General features: G+C 37.3%; 1 protein-coding gene across 1 annotated transcript in view; it reads left to right on the top strand.

The window, feature by feature from the left end:
- Nucleotides 1-21,951, top strand: part of CDH7 (cadherin 7) — a 147,934-nt gene that overhangs the window by 63,642 nt on the left and 62,341 nt on the right. Inside the window, exons 3-6 of the mRNA XM_027525970.1 lie at nucleotides 4,135-4,429; nucleotides 8,621-8,740; nucleotides 16,444-16,611; nucleotides 18,955-19,142. Coding sequence (XP_027381771.1) covers nucleotides 4,135-4,429; nucleotides 8,621-8,740; nucleotides 16,444-16,611; nucleotides 18,955-19,142 — 771 coding nt within the window. The remainder of the gene's footprint in view (nucleotides 1-4,134; nucleotides 4,430-8,620; nucleotides 8,741-16,443; nucleotides 16,612-18,954; nucleotides 19,143-21,951) is intronic.

The following is a 21,951-nucleotide window of genomic DNA, read 5'->3' as shown; positions in this document are numbered from 1 at the left end:
CTTGGTTTCTGCTCTGCAGTGTGAATCAGCTCTGTGTATACATACATGCCTCCCTCACACCCCTCCAGGTCATCACAGAGCACTGGGCTGAGCTTCCTCTGCTAGACAGCAGCTTCCCACTAGCTCTCTGTTTTACACATGGTAGTGTATCTATGCCAGTGTTCCTCTCTCAACTCGCCCCATCTTCTCCTCATAGTGGATTATTAAACACATTATACTTGAGGCGCATGTGAAGTATGCCTTGCGTCCTGGCCTGGGTAGATTATGATGGACTCCAACAGTTTCATATTTCTTACATTGTTACCAAACACAGTAGTGACATGGGGACACAGGATTCGCGTCATACTTGGTTCACCTTCCTGCTTATTTGGTTGCCTTATCATGAGCTGGACTCAGCTAAGAGATGTGTGCTCCTCACTGTGTGTACTCATTTGCCAAAAAAAGAAAAATGTAAATATTTACTTTTGGAGCCACAGCAAATATTTTGAAAAAGATATGGAGATGCAGACAGTAAAAATGAGTTTTTTTTCTGGTGATGAATCAAGATTTTGTTATTTAGATGAATCAAAAGATGAGGTTTACGGGGATATTGGCAAATGAAATAGGCAAAACATCATGAGTTCTACTCTGCTCCAAATAGAGTGCAGATCTTTGTTTTTTATGGTGTTTTTCATTTATTGCTAATTTGTTCACTTACCATATTGGGACCATAGACATTTCTTTTTTCCTGGCCACAGGTCTTCACTGTAGAGCGTCCTACTCTAGTCTGTAATAGTCATTTACAAAGACTGTGCAGCCGTGTTTATGTGTGTGTGGAGGGGGCGGGGGGACTGCACTGATAGATTGCCATTCAGTGGTTTCTCAGCATTTTTCTTTGCTGGGCATGCTTATTCAGCACAGAAAGGCAGTAGTTTTTCCTAACAGCATGGGTTTCACTTCACCTATTAAGGTTAGTATAGTGGGCGAAGCCTCACAGATTTAGTGTGTGAATCACTGATAATTTCGTCTCCATCTTAATGTTTCCTAGTTGATCATTTACTTTCAACAGTAGATGCCTCTACTAACCTCGCAAGGACACCGGGTTAGACTTAGAGTGTTTTTATGCTTCTGAATTTTGGCAGTGGTTACAAGTCTAGTGATAGTCCCAGCTAGGAGAAAAATGTCAGTGATGGGGAGAGTGATGGATTTCAGGGCTCCTGCAGTGGATGGATGTGTGTGTGAGTGAGAGGTTGGTGATGGTGGTGGCAGTTAGAGGTAGAAGAAAAGAATGCTGATCCTTGAATGACTGGGAAAACAAGCAATATGAACCGTTTTTACCTTTGAGCTCTTTCGCTCTCAGTAATGGAGAACAACTAACGGTATTGTATAATGTCAAATATGGCATCAGAGCTCAGGCTGAAGGTCATTTTTGGTCATTTCCTTTATGGAAAGGAAGGCGTCCTCCCTTACCTGAATACCCCAGGAATATTGGATCACCATGCAGTGAAGGTGGCCGTCAGTTGATAGGAATTAGTTAAATGAATCACAAGGGCTGGTCCCGGGAATGGGAGCCCATACCTTTGATTAAGATGCAGCCTGGGTATTACTTATGTATTCACATGGTCAGAAGCTCTTTCTAATATTTCACACTACCATCAGCAGAGAGCCTCTGTTGACCCAGAGAGGAACAGATGAGGCAAGGAGGGGTTGAGAGTGTGGCTGTGAGAGGTGTGTGCAGCTGGGGACTCTGCTTTGGGCTCGTGCTTAGTCACTTTAGTCGTGTTTGACTCTTTGCGACTCCATGGACTGTAGCCCGCTAGGCTCCTCTGTCCATGGGATTCTCCAGGCAAGAATGCTGGAGTGGGCAGCCATTCGCTTCTCCAGGGGATCTTCCCAACCCAGGGATTGAACCTGCGTCTCCTGCATTGACAGACGGATCCTTTACGCTGAGCCACCAGGGGAGCCCCGCTTTATTCTCACCTGTCATCTTTTGTCTCTGGACTCAGGCCTTTGTGTTGTTGAGTGTGGTGGAGTCTACTGCTGTTCTGTGGTGTCAGAAAGGTCCCTTCTGGCACGTTGTGAAGTGTGTTGATGTAAACCCCTGGAAGCATTGAGCATCTTTAAGATCTAGAGGGGCGATCTGGTAGGGGCGGGTTGCTTTATTCTGCCCTGAGTTGAGTTCTCCTTTGTAGCAGCTTTTAATGTCCTCCCCTCACAAGACACAGCCCGTGCCCCAGAGGCAGGATGCCAGTGCAGGAGTAGAGGATGGGCTTTCCACCAGCCTGACATTTTCATACTCCTGTGCATGCTGTGTGCTGAGTCCCTTCAGTCGTGTCCAGCTCTTTGCAACCCCATGGACTGTAGCCCACCAGGCTCCTCTGTCCATGGAATTTTCCAGGCAAGAAAACTGGAGTAGGTTGCCATGCCCTCCTGCAGGGGATCTTCCGGACCTGGGATCAAACCCACATCTCTCATGCCTCCTGCATTTGCAACTTCTTTACCACTAATGCCACCTGTAGGGATGTAGCTGCGGAGTTGGCCACGTGACCTCAGGCCTTTCTCTACCTCAGTTTCCTCATCTGTTAAAAGGATGATGAAGTCAGTCAGTGTGAGCCTGGGATGGGTTACTCTGTAGAGAATATTAACAGTGGTTCCTGGAACACAGGGAGTACTCAATAAGTCAAACTTGAGGGATTTTTAGCTTGCCTCATACAAGCTATTATATATGTATGTAATAGACACCCTGAGAATGACTTAAGAAAATTAAATAATTCATTATATTTCAAGAACACATCTTCTCCATATGCTGGATAATCTTGCTGCACAGTGATTCACTCGCTAATGCCACTCTGAACAAAGCTAAATTAAAACTTTTGGCAGAAATTAATTTTTTGTATCATTTTGTCCTGGCTGAAAACTACAGAAATGAAAGGATGAATCAGGTACTTAAGTATTCCGAAGCCGAGTATAAACACAGCTGTTACAGTGCAATGGAAGTATCACTCAGAGAAATTCATGGTACAAATGTAGTATTCTCAACAGCTAAAGATGGAAATGGACTGGGTACCCACTTGCCTGAATAGTTTCCCATATCCTATATTTTTCGCACTTTGTCTTTTTCTTGCAATGGCAGGTGGATTCTTACAATGAATCCACTCAGTGGATTCCACCGAGCCACCTGGGAAGCCCCATACACCTTGTCTTTTAAAGAGTGCTAACATAGTTCCGCAGGGCAGCCTTGCTATTTGGTAAATTGGGTTTTCGCCTTTGTATTATTTGCAGTCCAGAATCACAGCATTTCCTGAGGATGAAAGATTGTTGAAATTCTGGATTGGGTGCTGCATTTCTCAGGTTATGAAGTTCAGGGAAAGATGTAATTATTTCCGAGTTTCCTCAGGTTCCTCTGTTCGACATAATGTTCTGACATACACAGAAGGGACAGCTCCAGATATGAAATGCAAATCAGTAGGGGCTGCCCCTGCAGCCAGAGCCGGGGTTAATCATGCAAATCTAATGCAGTGCTTGGTATTTCAAGAAAGGTTTTAGTTGAAGTCTCAAGCACATATTGATTTAAAATTCCTACTTCAGAGAGCAGTGTAATTTTTTTTTTCCAGCTTCAAATTTTAAAATATAGAACAGGATTTGGAGACCCATTTAGTGACTGGACAGCCATCCATACTTAATAATCATGAGAAGTTGTGGGGGTGCAAGGGAAGGGTACCCGAAAAGGATGTGATGATTTCTAAGCATTTTACTTAATGTATTAGATCTAAACTTACTCATGTGCTCGAATAAGTCCTTTTGCTTGGAGTAAGATTGAATTGACTGGTTGTACAAGTTTACTGACTATCTGCTCTGGTCAGGGAAGATGGCTAAAACTGGCAAGGACACACAGCGAGTTTCTAACTTTGGGAATGATAAAAATTCCTTTGGAAGTGAGGCTGGGTACCAGAAGAAATGCAATTGTCTTGCTCACAAGTGCAAGCTGACACATTCTAAATAGCCTTTTTCACTGTGCACAATACAGGTCCGCTTATCTTTCCAAGAACAATAAAATTTCATGTGCTGCTGCCTGACATTAGAATTATTTTTACATATCTCCATATCGCTGACTCTCTTGTAAGTTAATCTCATCTCACATGAATTTTTCACCAGCTTCACTCTGATGTTGATAAAGGAGATGGTTCCATCAAATACATCTTGTCAGGCGAAGGGGCAAGTTCCATTTTCATTATTGATGAGAACACTGGGGATATTCATGCTACCAAGAGGCTGGATCGCGAGGAGCAAGCCTACTACACGCTTCGAGCCCAGGCGTTGGACCGGCTCACCAACAAGCCCGTGGAACCCGAGTCTGAGTTCGTCATCAAGATTCAGGACATCAACGACAACGAACCCAAATTCTTGGATGGCCCGTACACGGCAGGGGTTCCCGAAATGTCACCTGTGGGTGAGTAAGCGCAAGTTGGTCTGACACTATCTGATTTGGGGAGGTTTGTGTTTAAAATTAAATCATCATAAGTACCGGAAAAAGAATCACATTAATATTTGTATAGAAATTACTATTTTGAGTGAGGGAATGTTTGAGCTGTGTTAGTAGCCAGTGTCTAAATTCTGCTTTTTGACACATTATTTTATTTGTATGGAAATTCTTCTTTTATACTGCTCAGTGTCTTCAAGAAATTACCTAGGTCTTATCATCCCTTTTCAATTTAATATTTAAAATTAAAAAATGAGAGAATCCCCTGGCAGACCAGTGGTTAGAATTCAGTGCTTTCACTGACCAGACCCTGGGTTTGATCCTTGATAGGGGAACTAAGATCCCACGGGCTGTGTGGTATAGCTCACCAACCACCACCCACCTCAAAAAAAAATTAAAATTATGCTTAAGAGGTTTAAAAAAAAAAAAAAAAAAACCTTCCAAATAAACTTAGTATCAAACTAAAAAAAAAAAAAAAATTCCAGACACATCCTTGTGATGATTTAGTTTTCTTTCTCCCCATGTTAGGATAATAATGTGCTATTCTAAGCATGTCTCTAGGGCCAGGGTATCGGGTAGACTATCAGTGTAGCCAGGCTAACATTTAGTCTATCTCTTGTAGAGTGTGCTTCAGCCCATAAATGTCCATTCACCTGCCACCACTAATCTTTTTGTAATTTCTCCAGAAATTTAGATGCATGAGAATTTATACTCAAATGTATACTGTTTATAATGATGGTAAGGTGATGCTCAGTGTGAGATATATAAAAGAATAATGAAGGCTGTTTTACCAAAAGGCCTTCTGACCATTGCCCCATGACTGGAAAAATAGAAAGTAGATTACCTTTAGTATATACTGTATTTCAAATACTATTAAATTCCACTTGTTTAGCTATCTTTTAAATAGTTTTCAGCCAGTATGTAACTTAGATATGGATGATCTTACAAGATAATAAAAAAAAAAAATATGAAGCTGGAACAGAGACCCGTTGATTTATATATTTTATTTCCTATTGTTTATGGTATTGAAGGAGGAAGTTTATTTAAAATAATAATGGAACTTGTATTTTTACACCTATTTCAACTGAGGTCTTTAACTTGAAAGTTTTGTATATATGTGCTTAGTCGTGTCTGACTCTTTGAGACCCCAGGGACTGTAGCCCAGGTTCTTCTGTCCATGGGATTTCTCAGTCAAGAATACTGGCACGGGTTGCCATTTCCTACTCAAAGGTATCTTCCTGACCCAGGGATTGAACCTATGTCTCTTGTTTCTCTTGCATTGGCTGGCAGGTTCTTAACCACTGTGCTACCTGGGAAACCCTGAAAATTTTACCAATGTGGTATAATACTTGACTGATTGTGATTTGTTTTATTTTATTGATTGTGATTTGTTTTACTGGAAATAAAGGTCATTGCATTCATTCCAGCTTTTCATCTGTACATCCGCTCTGCAGGGAACTGGAATTGCAAAGATGTGTATTACATGTACCCTTTAGGGAAATCACAATTTAGTGACCCTGAATTTCTGTTCCTATCAGATGGGAAAGGGAACAGTATTTTGGGACTGTGATTCTAGCCGCTGAAGAAATAACTGAAAATGAACCAAGGGTGCTTGTGGTCAGGAAAAGTTCTGAACCACAGTGGCAGCAGCTGCCTGTAATTGTCTTCTGTGTAAACATTCTTTGACCACACAGGCTTATTCACACCCTCTCAATACCACCCACACCTTCAGAATGCTTCCTGCTGCTCTCATTTAATGACAGAAACAACAACAACTGTGATGACAGCAACAATAACAAGATTTGGGAGGTTTTAGAGAAAAGAGTAGGCACACTGTCCTCCCGAGAAGTAGTAATGTTTAGAGAAACAGGAGGTTTTGAGGTGTGTGTAAGCAATTCATGCTACAATTCTCCGGGGCATTTTTGGTATTTTTTGTGGGCTTGATAAGGCTTTCCTTTCCTAAGTAGAAGATAGCAGTGCAAATTGGATTAATGCGTGCTTTTTGTCCCAGAGGTTGAAGAACGCGCTGTAGTTTTAGTTCCAATGGTACCACTCTGATATCAAACAAGATGACTATTATACACATGTGTAAGTTATTTTAGTTATTTGATCGATTACAGCAAGCTCAGGACTTTTTAGAAAATGAGTCTCAAATGTCTTCAGGATTTATTAGACAGGGAGAGAGTTCACTGGATTAAAAATCCAAACTTGAGCTAAGCACAGTAAATGCTTATATAAAACATATCCTGTGGATTTATCATGACTCTGTTTATCAAAGTGTTTACTTGTAGCCAAATAGTTATAAAGTTATAATAGCCACTAAATAGTGTGGTATATACAACACAAGTCCTCTATGTTTATTATTCAGGGCTATTTTTTTGTTGTTCATTGTATACTAACATATTATAAGATTTGAGACCCTCATAGTCCCCTAGGATTGCTTATTTGTTGCCAGAAAAGCATAAATAAGCACAAGAATGGGTGTGTGTGTCTGTATGACTATATTTGTGTGTCATAAATTATTTAATAAACACTTCAGAAAAAAAATTCCTGGTGAATTCCCTGGTGGCTCAGATGGTAAAGCGTCTGCCTACAATGCGGGAGACCCGGGTTCAATCCCTGGGTCGGGAAGATTTCCTGGAGAAGGAAATGGCAACCCACTCCAGTATTCTTGCCTGAAAAATCCCATAGACGGTGGAACCTGGTAGGCTACAGTCCATGGGGTCGCAAAGAGTCGGACACGACTGAGCAACTTCACTTTCAGAAAAAAAATACATGCAACAAAATTTACTGAGGTATAGTTTTCATTATTTTGTTGCAAGTTGTTTTCCAACGAAGTAGGAAATGGTTACTTAAGCATATCACCAGAGTAAATATTGCTGTAAAGATGGTGAATTATAGAGGAAATTGAGAATATAAAAATCATTGATTCTAACATTTTAAGATAGTCAAAATCTAGTTGTTAAAAAGATTTTTAAATATATATCATTCACCATTTGGTCCTACCAAGCAGCCACATGGCACAATCTCCTAAGTCTACTAAATAAAAAAATAAATCTTCAGAATTTAAAAAATGACACTCACAATTTTTACCCAATTTGAAAGGAAATGGAATCAGTTAGGGAAATCATAATGTGGAAAAGAGAATAGATTTATAGTAAGATCAGCATTTAATGACTTATTTAAGAAATTTTGAAAGGAAGATCTACATAGGAATAGATCTAAAACAGACGTTAGATGAAAAATGCCATGTTTTCAAGAATTTATTAGAAACCAACTTGAGCCTTGAATGAATACATAAAGAAAGGGAGTTGTCCCATGCCCATTAACTAGGACATATATGCTAAAATATCCTGTGCTTACATATTTAAAGTAAGCAAATGTGGGTAGCTAATATTTTTTAAGATGAGATTCCAAGTGGAAATGAAAACAACAGATCACACTAAATGCTTTCTATCTGGAACAAGTGAATGCATAGTGAAAGGAAGAAGTAATACAACATTCTATCATACAAAATGTAGAAAAGCAACCAGTGTTGTGATTTTTCAGGTTATCATCTTTTTTCTCCTTTGGGAGGGTTTGGTTTCAGTGTTCATTTCATGCTTTTGTTATAAGTCAATTAGTGAATTAGTTGTTTTCATAAAAAACTACTAAGAGAGTAGCCACCTAATATCCAGTTAAATGTACCAATCAAATATTCTTTATTAACTTACTCAGTTACTGAAGTTTCCATTTCTGTTGCTGCGGCAGTAGGGTTGCCCCATGAGTGTCAAGGTGCTAGAATCTGTCATGCTGCTTTTTAGACTGTGATTGAGACTTAGAGGTTGCTCTTGTAGACCTTGATGGATGAGATGCCTAAAAGTTGAAACCAATTCTGAGAATATATCCCTGTCTAACTTGGCATTGTCAGTCCTATTTTTTTTAACCAACATCTTTTCGTGTCCCTTAAGTATTTCTGAGGAATTACCATTTATCATCTTTTGGAATTTGTCTTAGACACAAAAACGTATCCATTTTTCACATCCCTGAGAAAAAGAAAAATGAAAACTGGAAAGCATCTTTATATCTTTACATTAATCTAGCATCTTTAGTGTTTGGTGGTTTCTCTTGTTTTATGGCATTTGGGAGTTTTTAATTGATTGATGTTGGATTGTCATGTAGGGACCTCAGTGGTACAGGTGACCGCGACGGATGCTGACGACCCTACATACGGCAACAGTGCTCGAGTGGTCTACAGCATCCTTCAGGGGCAGCCATACTTCTCAGTGGAGCCCAAAACAGGTAAACATTGACATGTGACTCTCCTTGTAAAGTCATTATTTCTTTCTTGGCATAGAATTAATAATAGTTATTTTGATTCAATGTAGTTGAAACTGATGACACTCTATTTTTATTGTGCGTTTCTCAAAATGTGTACCATGGTAATAAACAGCATATTATTTATAGAGCCATTAGCACCTTTTAAAAATATTTTACTACACCGATCAGAATTTCTATCAAAATTAAGCAAAATATGAGTTATTGAAAAGTTTTTCAGCTGGTGTCTCTTGACTCTATAAGAAAACGTTGAATATTTACCTCTGCAATGTTTCAATTTGTTTTCTTTAATTAACTCACATAGGAATTACACACAGTAGAATTTTAAATCTTCAGCAAAATCTCCCTGCCATGGAGTAGAATATATAGTAGTTACAGCTTCTCCTTCCAGAGGCTGGTTTTCTCAGGGAAATTAGTTGAAACATAACAATTAGAATGATGATCTGCTAAATCAAAAACTAAATTAAATGACTTTTTTTCATTTTAGAAGAAAAAAAAATATGGGTTGCAAAACTGCCTGGATAGAAAATGTGGTTGTTTGGCTAGATGTTCTGTTTCACTTTGAAGATGAAATGGTTTACATTCAGTAAGGCTATAATTTGGAGCACTGTTTTCTTGGTTATAAAATAATATTTTATCTATTATGCTTCTCTGGCTGTTGGTATAGGGCAGTGTGGGTGGGTGTGAGCCATTGCTTTTCTTCACCACTGAAAAAATCCAAAATTTCTCTGTATTTTAGTAATTTTATCTTTATCATGGAGAAGAATGCCTCTTCAAATAGCCAAGTTTATGATCTTGAATCACTGATGATACTTATGATCCTAAATGAATATTTTAATGCCATTCACCACCCCGTTTTCCATATTATAAAAATGGCAGTATTCATTCATTCTCAAATCACTGTGTGGCGGGGTACCTATTTTAAATGTCTTTTGAGAATGACAGCTGTAATGTGCAAAAACAGACGAATTCAAGGCCAGCTCATCATTCATTAGAATGTTCACAGAGGCTGCATTGCGTGTTTTATACCAGTGTTGTGATGAAGTTTGGAAGCTGCCTGAAGAGTCTGACAGAGGAGAAATAGTTCTGATGGAGCAAGTATTGAAGGGGAAGTAAATGAAAGTATCTGCTTTATGATCTGAATCCTGTGAATGTAAAGTTGTGCTCTGATTTAATGATAGATCTGAGAACCTCAATTCAGACACCCACCTGTTCCCTTATATATCTACTCTGCAGCCTAGAAAGACATTGACAAGCCTCTGACAATTTGCTCACAAATTATACACCTCTTGCGTTATATAACTGGTCCAAAACTAGCATGTACTAATCCCAAGGGCTAAATATTTTGTTGCTACTAGTGACTGGCTTGTGATTTTAGCTTTGCTGTAAGATAATAGGTGTCCCATAGGCCCTGTGTAGGTAAAACCTCACCTGTGGGCAGCTGGACAGTAGTCTATATCCTGGCATCACATGATTAGAACTTCAAACATCATTTTAACTTTCAATCTCAAGGACCGTGTATTAGAGGAGATAAGCTTTTTGTTTAATTTTGTTTTGTTAGTTTTTAATTCTCTAGTCATGGTAATCATTGGGACTTCTGTTTCTCTAGTCATCAGTGCAGAGATATTAAAGGACTATAGAGAATGCATTTTTTCCAAAAAAATCTGTTTTTCTGACAAAAATGAATGGAAAATTTTCATACCTTACACACACGAAGAGCCACATAGAGTTTGAGGTAGTCTTCCTTAGTTGATGTATGATCCTTATCTATGTGAGAAAAAATATTATTTTCCATATCTTTAGATATCAGTGTTTTTGAGAAGCATGTAAAACTTTAGACAGGAAAAATGCTGAAAATATGCCAGATCAAGATTATGTAAAATAGGCCTAGGAAATCACTATTAAATATATCTCTGAAAGTTTAACTTTTAATTTCTTTTTTAAAAAAGGAATAATATTAGTCATATTACCCATTATTATTTATTAACCACATGTCATTAACTTAGCCTGACTAAAATTTCTGAGCATGTATTTCTTCTGTAGCTCTACTTACAGGCCAGATGACCAGAGGGTAAGTGTGTTTTCTACCTTAATTTTTCTGTCCACAAAACAAGAATGTGAATAGCTGCAAAAAACAATGTTGACAGTTCAACAAGCAAAGAGAATGGACCTAGGAACATGATGATGTAGCCTCAAAAGGACCATTCAGCTTCCCATCACCTGTCTTCATAATGGCCCCCAATTTACTGGGAGATTGAGGATTATTCTAATGTGTTTATCTGGTCCAAAACCTGCAAGCACACAGATCACATTTTTCAATGTTTCATATATGGCAGGACTGGCTACATGATGTGCTGTTTGAAATGATACTGCAGGCTTCCTGTTCTAACATTAGTAAGATTTCCAATGCCATTAGCAGAGCAGAAACCAAACACAGGGCCAGTGTGACTGCACAGAACACCAAAGCTGTAGTCCTTGGGAAGTGGTTGGAGAGTTAAATACCATTTAGGATTTCTGTGTTAAACCTGGAGGTGTGACTACATGGTGCCGGCATCATGCATTGCATGCATCCTTGGTCTGTCCTAGTTTTAGGTAAGAACTACATTCATAACAGCGGGCTTCCCTAATGGCTCAGCTGGTAAAGAATCCGCCTGCAATGCAGGAGGAGACCAGTTCGATTCCTGGGTTGGGAAGATCCCGCTGGAGAAGGGATAGGCTACCCACTCCAGTATTTTTGGGCTTCCCTTGTGGCTCTGCTGGTAAAGAATCCTCCCGCAATGCGGGAGACCTGGGTTCGATCCCTGGGTTGGGAAGATCTCCTGGAGAAGGGAAAGGCTATCCACTCCACTATTCTGGCCTGGAGAATGGCCTGGAGAATTCCATGAACTGTATAGTCCCTGGGGTCACAAAAAGAGTCGGACACGACTGAGTTTGGACACGACTGAGTAACTTTCACTTTCACGTTCACAGTCGTAACAAAGAGCTCCCTCCGTTTACACCCCTCGTGGGTGTTTTGTCTGTGTTGTGGCTCGCGGTGTGGAGGAGCCTCTCTGCAGTCAGGGCTTTCTGAGGATGTCCCCTCACAGCTTACAGCAGTCTTCTTCAGTTGTTTCTGCTTGATGTGATGCCAGCTCTGAAATCCTTTGGTGTTCCAGAACCTTCTGTCTTCACTACTGTTGGCTCTTCTCCGTCTTTTTATGGTTCTATTATATGCTTCCATGAGTTTGAACAAGCTCTGGGGGCTGGTGATGGACAGGGAAGCCTGGCTTGCTGCAGTGCATGGGGTCACAGAGTCCAACACGACTGAGCGACTGAACTGATAGGCTTCACTTACAGGGAGAGAAACCAAATAATACAAGTCTTAAACAGAACATTAAGAAAAAAAAATTTATTAGGCAGAGATTTACCTGAACATCTAATGTATATTGAAGCCACACAATGTGAAAAGCCCAGCTCCGTGTTACCAGGCTCATGTGGTTGCCTAGATTCCTGAGACTAACCCAGAGCTTGACTGAGTAGGCTGCATGCATCCGTAATTGTTTGGTTCCATAAACCAGGGCAGACTTCAGAAATGGCTCTTGTCTATTACATGTAGTACACATACAAATTCTTAAGGAAATTCCATGACAACAGAACATGCTTGAAAGAAAATTGATGGCTGGTAGGACATTAGAAAATCATCTGAAAATTTATTCTCAGACTAAAAACCAGACAGTTGTTGAAAAATAGCAGTGATAAATTTGCTTCATACATAATACATTTTGTGAACATCAATTATAAATATAAAAGTAAATGAGAAGCTCTGGGTTACTGGGTCAGATGATACATCCATAGAGAAATTATTATTCAGAAAGCCAAAAATCTGGGCCAGTCTCTTTTTCTAAAGAGATGCAGGGTATATTCTTTTCATCATAAGTGGCTTAAAATTATTGATTATTAAAACAATGCTATTATCTCTCATGAAAGCCTCATAGAACTGTAAGGCTATGACTAGACAAGACTGGCTTTTACCACTTTAGGGACACAGTATAAACAATTTTCTCTGTGAGTGTGTGTGTATATAATATTCACCAAAATGCAGATCATATCCAGTTTATGAGAATTCTTTTCCAAATGTAGACAGCTTAGACTCAAAAGTAAAAAGCTCACAAAAGCCATAGAACTAGAAATCTATTATGTTTGAACATTCTTATTTAAATTCAATTCTCACCTAGTTATTTCTCTCTTGTAAAAAAAAAAAAAATTTAATAATTGAGGTATTTGGAAATTACCTTTGCCCCCTGCATTTCTTTGCAAACTCTGTGATGATTTTTGCTTTGGAAAAGTGTTATTTATAGGATCACTTGCAAAGAGACAATTAGAAGTGTGAAAAATAAGTGAGTAACTTTGACTACCAGACTTCTCCCCTGATAATTCTGTGTTTTCTTTCAAATAATACCACTGAACAAAACCATGAGAAGATAAGGCAGCTGTATTTTCTTTGCTGGTTAATTGAGATGCTATGGATCTTTCTCCATTATAATAACTGTGCAGGATGCAAACTCATTTAAACATACTGAGAAATTAAAAATAAAAACTGAATGGGTAGAAAATTGTTTTAGAATTTCATTAATATTTTATCATCTGTATGAAACTATTAATTATGTGTTTAATGTGAAACACACCCTTAAATGTCATCTTATGAAATGCACTATCAAATATTCAAGATTGTCAATGCTTAATTTATTTTAAATGTATTATACATAAATACAGTTATGATAGGAAGAAAGAAGAAGAGAAAGAAAAAAGGTAAGAAAAAGAAGAAAAGTAAGGAAGACATAGAGAAGTAGAGATATGTAAGTCCCAGGAATCTTAGAGATTGTTAAGCTTGGTAACAGTGAGTCTTATTGAGGTCAATACTCAGTGTCTTCAATATTAGAGTTTAGGGAAGTATTGAAGAACAGACATGAAATATTCATAGAATCATTATGGTTCTCAGAAGAATATCTACATCTCAGACAGTTCTCAGTGAACCAAATGGCTATATGACTCTGCTTCTTTTGATGATCATTGTGGTGTTCTTGCCTGGAGAATCCCAGGGACGGGGAAGCCTGGTGGGCTGCCGTCTATGGGGTCACACAGAGTCCGACACAACTGAAGTGACTTAGCAGCAGCAGCAGCAGTGATGTTTTAGAGATTCTCTGTAAGCAGTATGCAGATAACTAAAGGAGTTCAGTGAAGGAGTTAAAGAGATCTTGTATTGCTGTGGTTATAGCAGCAGCGTCCAGTGTAGTGTATTAGAATAAGTGATTGTTAAAACAGCAGTTACAATAAATGGCCTGCGTGCTAGGTAGCTTCAGTCATGTCCAACTCTTTGAGACCCCCTGGACTGTAGCCCACCAGGCTCCTCTGTCCATGGGATTTCTCCAGGAAAGAATACTGGAGTGGGTTGCCGTTCCCTACTCCAGGGGATCTTCCCAACCCAGGGATTGGACCCACATCTCTTATGTCTCCTGAATTGGCAGGTGGCAATAAATGGCCTACTCAAATGTAATTTAAATGCTTAAAATATTGATGCATTGCAGGTATATGTGTGTATATGTGTGTATGTGTGTGTTTGTATTTGATAGGTACTGCTCAGAACTAAACAAAAATGTGGCTTCTTAAGATGGTATGAGTGTTATTTAACTAGGAATCTTAACATACTGGGACCAATAACATATTGTTTAAATTATTCTTAAATTATTGAAAGATATTTTCATCTCTTTCCCACTGCTGGAGTAGTTACTGAACCGTAGGATATTGTGATGAATAGGCCAGACCATGTATGATATAATACAGGCTTGTAACTTATACTTAGGGCTGAAATATATACAGACCATTATTATATGTGTCAATTGAAGAGTCAGCATTTAAATAATTGGCAACTTTTAAAAACATTTTATAAATTTGGAAGGTATAAAGACATTTTTATGCTGAACATGAACAACATTTTAAAATGGCAGCTTTTAAAAACATTTTATAAATTTGGAGGGTATAAAAACATTTTTGTGCCAAACATGCAGAAAAAAGAATGTTTATTCCAATTTGTTTATAATCATTTTCTTCCTAAAGAACCATCCTCTATAAGACAGCCCAGTTTTGCTCCTGAGAAGTCCATGATACCAGAGTTCCTGTCCCTCAGGTCTGAGTCATTGGGGTTTTAAATTCTGACTTAAATTCTAAAAGTTAGAATCTTTTAACAAAATAGATTGATGAACAAAAGAGTTCCAGTTATGTAGGTAAGACATTATCAGAAATGATGAAAGTACAAGAAATGATTAAGTAGGATTCTAGACTCCTTACCGTATCTAATTAGCAAAGATGACCTCCTGTTTCTAGTTTCAAGATCTGTATAGAGCAATATCGAATAGATGCGTTTTCATTTGTTACGATCTCTATGTGCGTATATTGAGTCTGACTCTTTGCGACCTTTTGGACTATAACCCACCAGGCTCCTCTGCCCATGGAATTCCCCAGGCAGGAATACTAGAGTGGGTTGCCATGCCCTTCTCTAGGGGATCTTCCAGACCCAAGGATCGAACCCAAATCTCCCTCATTGCAGGCAGATTCTTTACCATCTGAGCCACCAGGGAAGCCCAAGTATATTCTATTGAGTATATGTATTATTTTATGTATGTGTGTGCTTGCTCAGTTGCTAGGTAGTGTCTGGCTCTTTGTGACCCTCTGGACTGTAGCCCATCTGGCTACACTGTTGGTGGAATTTTCCAGGCAAGAATACTGGAGTGGGTTGCCATTTCCTCCTCCAGGGGATCTTCCTGACCCAAGGTTTGAACCCACGTCTACTGCATTGGCAGGTGGATTCTTTATCAGTGGGCGACCATAGCAAAACTAAATTTTACTCATAATTACTCTATTGTCTCATATTTATATAATAATTGGTTATTAATATAAAACCACTAATTTACTGCAGCAGTGATTGTAGTTCAAGCTTTCTTATCAAACAGCATGGAGTTCTGAAGTCAGTTTCTTATACCTCTGAAGTCTTCAAGGTTCTTATTAAATGCAATTGATTAGAGAGAAACAGCAAAACACACTGATGTTTTTAGTATCTTGATTTTCATGAACACAGTCACTCTCATCATTAATACTTTTTCTCAGGTTTTTATAATAACAGATACAGCCTATCTATCCAGCAACATAATTTGGAATGGTGTTTTGTTAAACATAAATGACACATTCTTTCATTTATAGACTATGTAGTTACTTTGCTGGGACAGTAGTAGGGACAATAGCTGAAAGGGTTTATGGTGATTTCACATCACTGGGAATTAAGATATTGGAGAGGGTGAGAGAGAAGAAGATTCATTGTCATATATTTAATAGGCAACTGCCCAGTCTTCTAGAGTAGATTTTATTTAAGCTGGTATTTTTTGAGTCATATTTCCGTAAAACCTAGAGATAATGCTCTCTCTACCCTGGTCTTCTATATTACAGTGTTTTCTGTGTTTTGTAATGTTTATATAGTTGTTAATATCTCTTTGGTCTTGAATATGCTTTAAAGTTATTAAAAGTAAACAAAACAGCAGAAGGCAACCACTCGAGCTATTTCTGCCTATATCAGTGTTCTTCGCTAGTATAAATGCAGCGATTCATGATGCATTTTACTGGGATTTGAAATTTTTCAGGAGTCATCAAGACCGCCCTTCCAAACATGGATAGAGAGGCTAAAGACCAGTATTTGCTTGTTATTCAGGCAAAGGATATGGTTGGTCAAAACGGAGGGCTCTCTGGAACCACGTCGGTCACCGTGACCCTCACTGATGTCAACGATAACCCACCTCGCTTTCCTCGAAGTAAGCTGTTCCATGGCATGCGGCAAGCATGCTTGCTTTCCTTGCCGGATTATAGGAATGTCTTTAAAAAGGAATTTCCCCAAATATGTCTCAAATAATTAATCTCAATTACATTCTCCTCCAATTTTGTTTTATCAGGGACTTGATTTTTAATTCAGTAATATGAAATAATAAAGATATTGGAAGCAGATAAAAGCAATTATACCTTATATTCTGTCTTAAATGTAATTTTTTTTTCTTTTGGTTCACTTTGAATACTAGACAGTTATTAAGTTTGTTTATGTATTAATCTTTTTAGTCAAAGACATGCTGCTCTTTACATTCTGTAAGCTCTGAGGTTGTTCCCAATTATTAATAATAACATTCAAATGCACTTCATGAATTCTATATACTAAATGTTCTGCTTTATTTGTACAGATTAAAAAAAAGAGTACTGAACTTTATTTCTCATTCCACACTTTTTTTTTTAACCAGTTCATGAACCTTGAATGTTCTTTTTGCTACCTACCACATCTTTTTTAATGCAAACACTCAGTGTTTCAAAAGAAACCAGTTCAAAGAACCAGAAAACCACATTCCCTCCGTTTAGTTTCTTTGAGCAAAGTGGCATTTCTTTTAACCAAGTAGAAGGAAAAAAAAAAAGTAAAATTTTCTTAGGTAGAGGTGTCCTGATTGTTAAAAAAAAAAAAAAGGCATTTCATCTTATTCTCTTAGTTGTCCTTTTTCCCAAGTATATGTGGTATTCTTTGGGACACAAGAAAGTAAGAATCGTGTAGACTACAGTATCTTTAAATGCGTTTCTGAGAAGCTTATGTCAAACACGGACACTTTCTCTGGAGATATGACGGTCACCATGTTTTCCTGCAAATACTGCTTCTTTAGATGTTTTATTCTTATTTTACATATTTTTAATATTTAGGCTATTGTACAACAGACATTTTTATACATCCTGGCAAAATAAAGTTATCCTAAGTTTAGCATTTAAAAAAAAAAGAATCTAGCCTTAATTGTGTTCTTAACTGCTTACAATGGGGGAGGAGAGGAAGACGGAAGAATAAACAAAACAATGTGATTATATTTGGCTCATAATAGAATTAGCTGTTTCCTTGCCTTAGAGAAATAAGAACTGACACAGATTTTTTTGTGATTTCAGTTGTCATGATTTGATAAGATAGAGCATGAGTTTTCTAGCTTATTAAACACTCTCCTACTTATTAAAGTGAAGAAAGCCAAAAATATATCATTAACTTTTTCATTTTGACTGGGATTTTCTTTGTCTACCCTTTAGTTACTATTTTAAGCTTGAAATTTTTGGATTATCCTAAGGAACTTATATAGATATGTGGAAGGGGTCACTAAAAAATGATGTTGTGATATTTTTTAAAAATCAGTAACAATTAACAAAATGTATAGAATTGCAAACACCAAGGTTCTTATTCTAGCATATAGTACCTTCATTTGGATACAATTTCCTTTCTCTGTTTCTCTTAAAGAGTATCCTTTCTTTTTTCTTTATAAGAAAGTGCAAATCACAGTTCGCAGCCAAAAGGAAAGGGAAAAGGGCAAGGAAGCAGGAAAAAGTAGATGATTAAAGGGAAGTGTTGAAGGGGCATTTCCTGGTTTCAAAGGATTCTTCGTCTGCCTCCCAAGCTGGTTTTCTTTCTTTGTCTCTTTCTCTTTTTTTTGAGTTGAGGGATGGTAAAGAGTTTTTACAAAAGAAAGTTTGAAAAAGTTACTCTTCCTTTTTTGCTTCTCTTTCTTCCTGTTCAAATAACATAGACTCTGTTCTTGTACTGTTGTGTCCCAACTGAGTTTAATGTACAAGTCATACTTAATATTGCATTTGATCAACTTCCTTGTCCAGTGTTCTGAAACTTTTTCAGTAAAAGATACTATTGTGGAAATTCTGACATTTAAGGAATGAGAACTAGTTAGGCTCATTTTTTGCACATTTGAAGTCTAAGCTATACTATATAAAATTTTAAATATTTATATAAATTAATTGCATATTAATTACAGTCGACTCAATGTTAATTCTGTTTACAATTTAAGTTTTATTTTTATCATTAAAAGTAGTATATTTCTCACTACTAGAAATACTGATATGGAATACTTCTTATGCTTTTCCCCAGGCTGTCTTTGACATTGATTATTATGTAATCGTTTCCTTGGAATTTTTAAAGCTGTATGAAACTTATCATTTGCCTCATATTTCCTTATCATCTTATTTTATAAAGACATAAAGGCAAATTAAGCAAAGAGGGTTCAAGATAGCCAGATAATTAAATTTTATTGGTTAGTTTGGTGTAAGGTTTTGTTCATTTCTTGTTCTTAATTTCACAGGGTCGTACCAATATAACGTCCCAGAATCATTGCCAGTGGCTTCTGTTGTGGCCAGAATTAAAGCTGCCGATGCAGATATAGGAGCTAATGCTGAAATGGATTACAAAATTGTGGATGGTGATGGATTAGGGATTTTCAAGATTGCTGTTGACAAAGATACACAGGAAGGAATCATTACCATACAGAAGGTAATATTTTCTTTATTTTTATTTCTTGTGAGGATGATATCGTAGAGAATTACTGAAAAGCCACGTCTGCTTTGATGGAATAATGTAGTAGACACATTGAATGGGAGTTTGGAACCATTGTTATTTTATGTTTAGGGGTAAAAAGCTACTCAATTAGTTACAAGTGTTGGCACTGTAGAGAAAAAAATGTGTAACATTTGTAATTAAGGCCTAACAGTTCTATTCTCTGAGTAAACCCACAGTCCTTATCCGTAGCTCTGTAACAGTAGGACTTACTGGCCAATGTGCTATTTAAAGTGACCTACTTGAAGAGATGAATATTCTTCTTTGTTGACTAATAATGAAACCCTAAAATCAGCCAAAGGGGCTTCCCAGGTGGCTCAGTGGTTAAAGAATCTGCCAGACGATGTAGGAGACACAGGAGATGTAGGTTTGATCCCCAATACCCTGGAGGGGGAAATGGCAACCCACTCCAATTTCTTGCCTGGAAAATCCCATGGACAGAGGAGCCTGGCGGACTATAGTCTGTGGGGTCACAAGAGTCAGACACGACTTAGCAACTAAACCACCAGCTGTATTGTCAGCTATTCTTTTTTAACACTTATACTAATTAAATTATTTGAAAAATTTATACAGAGCATGGAAAATGCATGAAACCTATCATAAAAATAAGTGCAAAGGAGATTTTAAAAAATCATTATAATCCAAAATAAAGGCTATTTGCAAATTAACTCCCAACTCTGATTAGATATGGGGTAAAATGAGCTCCCTCTTTTCTGTATAGACATGATCTTTGACAAATCTTTAAAAAAATAAGTCAAAAGGAATTGTTCCAGAATATAGTCATATTTTCTCAAATGTCTGAAACACTAAAAATTAAAGCATGTATGAAAATGCCTACACTCAAGAGTCTGGGATTCTATGCTAGTGTGACAATCCAGGTGTATAACTGTGTAATTAACATCTCTCAATAATTAACACACATCAACAAAGAAAGTTATGTTTTAGTTGTTATAGGAAAACATATGTTTGATTTCAGGCCAATAGGCAAAACATTTCTGCAATTATTTCCAGTGGACAGCTGCTGTTTTAACTCAGCTGGTGACAATCTGTGTAAAAAAGTTTTAATAACTAGGATAGGCCAACTGTTGGTAAATGTTTTATTTGTTGTCTAAAAGGAAAGGAATGCACTGGGACGCAGTCATGTTCAAAGATTTCAAAGACTCATCTGAAATCAATCTGCTCATATTCAAGAAGTTTTAAATATATATTGGAATTGTTTTATTGAATACATGCATATATTTCATATGATATGATTCAATATGATATGCTATCATATTGAGATAGCATAAATCATTGAGGAAATAAACACAAATACATGTATTTCATATGAGATATTTGATTCAGTAATAGAAAAATTTTATACTCAATTTCTTAATATTATTTCTAGAAGTTTTAGAAAATTAATTTAAAAAAAAATAACCTGTAAGAAAACTGTATAAGAATGCATTTAATCTTAAAGCATAAAATTAATAAAAAAAAACTACAAGGTAAAACTTACTGATAACTTACAATTATATAAAAGTAACATGAATGATTATTACTACTGTTCTAGATAGTGGTTAGTATCTGCTAGGATTCATTTTGGGTAAATTTAAGGGCTTCATCTTAACTTGCTTTCTCAACATCTCATGAAGGTTTTAAGTACAATGAACATATGGAATCATTATAAAATGTGGAACAAAACAACGTACAGATAATGTTTGATATTTCCAAATTATAGAATCTTGTGCATCATCAAAATGATGTGGTGACATTTTCTTACTATATTAGCTAATACAAGAAACGATTATATAAAATATTATGTAAAAAGCAGTATCCAAAATTTTACAGACTCTTTGTTTCAATTTTATTTCATTTTTATAGAATACAGGATTCCAGGAAAACATTAAAATGTTAACCATAACTGTTTCTGGATCTTCACTGTTTTACAATATATAATATGCATTAGTAGTAGTTCAGTTGCTCAGTTGTGTCCAACTGTTTTCGACCCCATAAATTGCAGCACGCCTGGCCTCCGTGTCCATCACCAACTCCCGGAGTTCACTCAGACTCACGTCCATCGAGTCAGTGATGCCATCCAGCCGTCTCATCCTCTGTCGTCCCCTTGTCCTCCTGCCCCCAATCCCTCCCAGCATTAGAGTCTTTTCCAATGAGTCAACTCTTCGCATGAGGTGGCCAAAGTACTGAAGTTTCAGCTTCAGCATCATTCCCTCCAAAGAAATCCCAGTATTTTTATAATTACAATGTTATTAGGTTCATAAGAATATTAAGTAGCCAAATCAAAATGTGTTTCATGATAGCACTTTGTGATCTATTTTGAGGCTCGATGAAAATTCCTGTCCAAATGCAGTCATATGTCACAGAGATGTCAGATAGTAGACTAAAACGTAGTGTATTGTTGGAGCTATCTAAGGTATTAAAAAAGACATTGTCCTCTGTCTAATAAGTTAAGACTCAAAAACATTCCAAATTCTATAAGCATTTAGATTCATGGATTTTAAATTTTTGATACAGAAGACTTTCTACCCATGCAGTCAACTGAGTAATGTTTTATACCTAATAAATGCCCAGTAATTGATAAGTATTTATCAATTCATCATATGCTGCTGCTGCTAAGTCACTTCAGTCGTATCCGACTCTGTGCGACCCTACAGACGGCAGCCCACCAGGCTCCCCCGTCCCTGGGATTCTCCAGGCAAGAAGTTAGCTAAATGCTTCAATAATTTCTTATGCTAAATATGGAATC

The sequence above is a fragment of the Bos indicus x Bos taurus genome, chromosome 24, assembly GCF_003369695.1.
Source record: "Bos indicus x Bos taurus breed Angus x Brahman F1 hybrid chromosome 24, Bos_hybrid_MaternalHap_v2.0, whole genome shotgun sequence".
In the NCBI taxonomy this organism is placed as follows: domain Eukaryota; kingdom Metazoa; phylum Chordata; class Mammalia; order Artiodactyla; family Bovidae; genus Bos; species Bos indicus x Bos taurus.
The sequence above is the reverse complement of the archived record's forward strand: the minus strand, read 5'-3'. Positions and strand labels throughout refer to the sequence as shown.